General features: G+C 19.5%; 2 protein-coding genes across 2 annotated transcripts in view; both read left to right on the forward strand. All coding sequences in view use genetic code 6, as the record gives it.

Moving 5' to 3' along the window:
- Window positions 1-159, forward strand: part of TTHERM_001251300 (transmembrane protein, putative) — a gene marked incomplete at both ends in the record, with an annotated part of 420 nt that extends 261 nt beyond the window's left edge. The window contains one exon of the mRNA XM_012797742.1: window positions 1-159. This exon is cut by the window's left edge and continues 261 nt beyond it. Within this exon, the coding sequence (XP_012653196.1) occupies window positions 1-159 (159 nt within the window).
- Window positions 160-2397: 2238 nt separating this feature from the next.
- Window positions 2398-4963, forward strand: part of TTHERM_01252320 (kinase domain protein, putative) — a gene marked incomplete at both ends in the record, with an annotated part of 7659 nt that continues 5093 nt past the window's right edge. Inside the window, 8 exons of the mRNA XM_001016503.4 lie at window positions 2398-2468; window positions 2719-2808; window positions 3058-3147; window positions 3429-3518; window positions 3768-3857; window positions 4098-4184; window positions 4425-4514; window positions 4762-4851. Coding sequence (XP_001016503.4) covers window positions 2398-2468; window positions 2719-2808; window positions 3058-3147; window positions 3429-3518; window positions 3768-3857; window positions 4098-4184; window positions 4425-4514; window positions 4762-4851 — 698 coding nt within the window. The remainder of the gene's footprint in view (window positions 2469-2718; window positions 2809-3057; window positions 3148-3428; window positions 3519-3767; window positions 3858-4097; window positions 4185-4424; window positions 4515-4761; window positions 4852-4963) is intronic.

Here is a 4963-nt window from a genome sequence, read left to right on the forward strand (position 1 = left end):
CAGACTACTATTCATCCTCTCAAATAATGTTTCAATCCTTTCAAATATCTTTTAAATGCATAACTAATTAAAAAGACAAATAATTTATATATATATATAAAAATTAATATAAAAATACTCACTTGCTTATATATTCAAAGCTTTATACTTTATTTATGATTAAATCATAGTTTAATTCTATTTATCTATGTGTAAATTAATTAAATCAAATTAATAATTCAAATCTTAAAAAAATAAATTTAATTTTTGGAATAAAAAGTTTAAAAATATTTTATTTTTTTATTTAAAAGTAATAAAGATTTAATTAATTTTATATTATAATAACATTTGAATTTAATTAAAAAAACTTATTTACAAATCATTTATAAAAAATTAATATTCATCTTTTCGTTTATACAAAATTTAAAAGGTGGTAGGAGGGGGTAGGGGGGTTAAATTAACTTCAACAATTAAATTATGATTTTAAAATAAAACTTTTTAACTACTAGAATTTTTTCAAATAGGACTATATAAATAACTGACCATCCATCTCTAATTCCTACTATATATATTTTTAAGAATATGTTTTAAATACAAATATTAAGTTTAAATAGTGAATGTTAAATTAATTTTTCTGTGAGATCTCTTCATAAAACCAAAAATATAAATTAATATTTGATAATTAATTAATTATTATATTTATTTGTTCTTTTTATCCATTTATAATTAATTAATCAAATTTCATAAATTGCTATTCAATATTTTTGAAAAATAAATAAATGATATAATAGATTAAAGAATATTATAGATTAGAAGAAGTAATTATTAATTTTTATATTAATATCCTTTAAATTTATATAAATTAATAAAAATAGTTTTTAAGCTCTTCACTTTTATCTCATTAAGTTCTCTGTATTGATCTGAGGTATATTTAATTAAAAAATATTATTTTTTTTATTATTAATATTTTTTGTATATTTAATTTTCAATTTATTTGAATAAATAATTTTTATTATAGAAACTATCATCATTACTTAATGATTTTTATAATAACAAAAATTTTTTAGCTATTTTAACTTAATTTTCATTTCAATTTTTAATTAATTATTTATTATTCATTTTTTATTATTTGATAATTATCTTCATTTTTTGATATTAAATTATACTTAATAAAATTAATAAAAGCATTTTATTTTTTTTGCATTGTAATATTTTTAATTATAAAAGTTAATTTAAAACATTAAAGCTCTTTTAATTTATTTAATTTGTTTTCCTTTTTCTTTTTATTATAATTTCTTATTTTTTGATTCTTTGTTAATTTTATTTATTATTAATTAATCTTATTATTTCATATTTTTTCTTCATTTTACCCACCTAATTAACCAGAGTGAAATGCCTATTTAATGAATAAAAGGCGAAATTTAATATATCTTAATAATTTATATAAAGCTAAATTAGCCTTAAATAGCTTTATTTTTGAGCTTATAGAAAGCTTTAAATTCTGAAAATGTAAAATTTGAAATTATATATACCATATATTCTTATGACATATCATTATATTTGAAAAATTTAAATTTTGAAATCCTAGGATGGAAAAAAACACATAAAAAAATTTAAAATTTTAATTTTTTTAAATATAAAAACTGGTATATAAAACTCGCTTTTTGTAAATTTGTATGGCAACTTACTCTATTTAATGATATTTTTTTTCTTCAATATTTAAGAAGCTCTAATAAAATTGGTGATGAAGTTGCATCATGCTTGGGTTCAGCTTTTGCAAAATGCATTAATCTCTCAATTTTGACACTTGGCCTTAGGTAAAAACAGTTTATTTGTTTTGGATTGTGATATTTTTAATTATAAAAACTAATTAAAAACAATAAAACTCTTATTTCTTTTTCTTTTTATCGTGCTTGCTTTTTTTTGTTTTTTATTTGTTAATTAAGCTCATCATTTATTTTAAACTTTTGCTTTTATTTTTAATTAATCTTATTATTTCATATTTTTTCTTCATTTTTTCCTTCTAATTAACTATTTAATGATATATTTTTTCTTCAATATTTAAAAAGTTACAATTCAATTGGTGATGAAGGTGCATCAGGCCTAGGTTCTGGTTTAGCAAAATGCATTAATCTCTCAAATTTGACACTTCAACTTTAGTAAAAACTGTTTATTTATTTTGGATTGTGATCATTTTAATTATAAAAACTAATTAAAAATCTAAAATTCTTTTTTCTTTTTCTTTTTATCATGCTTGCTTTTTTTTGTTAATTAAGCTCATCATTTATATTAAACTTTTGCTATTATTATTAATTAATCTTATTATTTAATATTTTTTCTTCATTTTTTCCTTATAATTAACTATTTAATGATATATGTATTCTTCAATATTTAAAAAGTGAAAATTAAATTGGTGCAATGGGTGCATCAGGCTTAGGTTCTGCTTTAGCAAATTGCATTAATCTCTCTAATTTGACACTTAAGCTTAGGTAAAATCAGTTTATTTGTTTTGGATTGCGATATTTTTAATTATAAAAACTAATTAAAAACAATAAAGCCCTTTTTTCTTTTTCTTATTATCGTAATGCTTTTTTTTATTTTTTTTTGTTAATTAAGCTCATCATTTATATTAAACTTTTGCTATTATTATTAATTAATCTTATTATTTAATATTTTTTCTTCATTTTTTCCTTCTAATTAACTATTTAATGATATATTTATACTTCAATATTTAAAAAGTAACAATTAAATTGGTGCAATGGGTGCATCAGGCTTAGGTTCTTCTTTAGCAAATTGCATTAATCTCTCTAATTTGACACTTTACCTTGGGTAAAAACAGTTTATTTGTTTTGGATTGTGATAATTTTAATTATAAAAACTAATTAAAAACAATAAAGCCCTTTTTTCTTTTTCTTATTATCGTGATGCTTTTTTTTTTTTTTTTTGTTAATTAAGCTCATCATTTATATTAAACTTTTGCTATTATTATTAATTAATCTTATTATTTAATATTTTTTCTTCATTTTTTCCTTCTAATTAACTATTTAATGATATATGTATTCTTCAATATTTAAAAAGTGAAAATTAAATTGGTGCAATGGGTGCATCAGGCCTAGGTTCTTGTTTAGCAAAATGCATTAATCTCTCAAATTTGACACTTTACCTTTAGTAAAAACAGTTTATTTGTTTTGGATTTTTTCTTTTTCTTTTTATTGTGCTTGCTTTTTTTTGTTTTTTTTTTGTTAATTAAGCTCATCATTTATAGGTACCTCCAAAAAGTTTTACCGATTTTTTTGAAAATTAATAGAATCAGTAAAACTTTTTGGATGTACCGATATATTAAACTTTTGCTATTATTATTAATTAATCTTATTATTTAATATTTTTTCTTCATTTTTTCCTTCTAATTAACTATTTAATGATATATGTATTCTTCAATATTTAAAAAGTGAAAATTAAATTGGTGCAATAGGTGCATCAGGCTTAGGTTCTTCTTTAGCAAATTGCATTAATCTCTCTAATTTGACACTTTACCTTGGGTAAAAACAGTTTATTTGTTTTGGATTGTGATAATTTTAATTATAAAAACTAATTAAAAACAATAAAGCCCTTTTTTCTTTTTCTTATTATCGTGATGCTTTTTTTTTTTTTTTTTGTTAATTAAGCTCATCATTTATATTAAACTTTTGCTATTATTATTAATTAATCATATTATTTCATATTTTTTCTTCATTTTTTCCTTCTAATTAACTATTTAATGATATATGTATTCTTCAATATTTAAAAAGTAACAATTAAATTGGTGCAATGGGTGCATCAGGCTTAGGTTCTGGTTTAGCAAATTGCATTAATCTCTCTAATTTGACACTTTACATTTCGTAAAAACAGTTTATTTGTTTTGGATTGTGATAATTTTAATTATAAAAACTAATTAAAAACAATAAAGCCCTTTTTTCTTTTTCTTATTATCTTGTTGTTTTTTTTTGTTAATTAAGCTCATCATTTATATTAAACTTTTGTTATTATTATTAATTAATCTTATTATTTCATATTTTTTCTTCATTTTTTCCTTCTAATTAACTATTTAATGATATATTTATTCTTCAATATTTAAAAAGTTAAAATTAAATTGATGAAGGAGCATCAGACCTAGGTTCTGGTTTAGCAAAATGCATTAATCTCTCAAATTTGACACTTTACCTTTCGTAAAAACAGTTTATTTGTTTTGGATTGTGATAATTTTAATTATAAAAACTAATTAAAAACAATAAAGCCCTTTTTTCTTTTTCTTATTATCGTGTTGTTTTTTTTTGTTAATTAAGCTCATCATTTATATTAAACTTTTGCTATTATTATTAATTAATCTTATTATTTCATATTTTTTCTTCATTTTTTCCTTCTAATTAACTATTTAATGATATATTTATTCTTCAATATTTAAAAAGTTAAAATTAAATTAATAATGAAGGAGCATCAGGCCTAGGTTCTGGTTTAGCAAAATGCATTAATCTCTCAAATTTGACACTTGAACTTTAGTAAAAACTGTTTATTTATTTTGGATTGTGATCATTTTAATTATAAAAACTAATTAAAAACAATAAAGCCCTTTTTTCTTTTTCTTATAATCGTGATGCTTTTTTTTTTTTTTTTGTTAATTAAGCTCATCATTTATATTAAACTTTTGCTATTATTATTAATTAATCTTATTATTTCATATTTTTTCTTCATTTATCCTTCTAATTAACTATTTAATGATATATTCTTTCTTCAATATTTAAAAAGTCACAATTAAATTGGTGATGAAGGTGCATCAGGCCTAGGTTCTGGTTTAGCAAAATGCATTAATCTCTCAAATTTGACACTTTAACTTTGGTAAAAACAGTTTATTTGATTTGGATTGTGATATTTTAAATTACAGTGTTTTCTTTTTAAGTAACTCTTTTTTATCAAAAATGCATATTTAGCTGATATTTTAACAGTTAAA

Source organism: Tetrahymena thermophila, assembly GCF_000189635.1.
Source record: "Tetrahymena thermophila SB210 genomic scaffold scf_8254639, whole genome shotgun sequence".
Lineage (NCBI taxonomy): Eukaryota > Ciliophora > Oligohymenophorea > Hymenostomatida > Tetrahymenidae > Tetrahymena > Tetrahymena thermophila.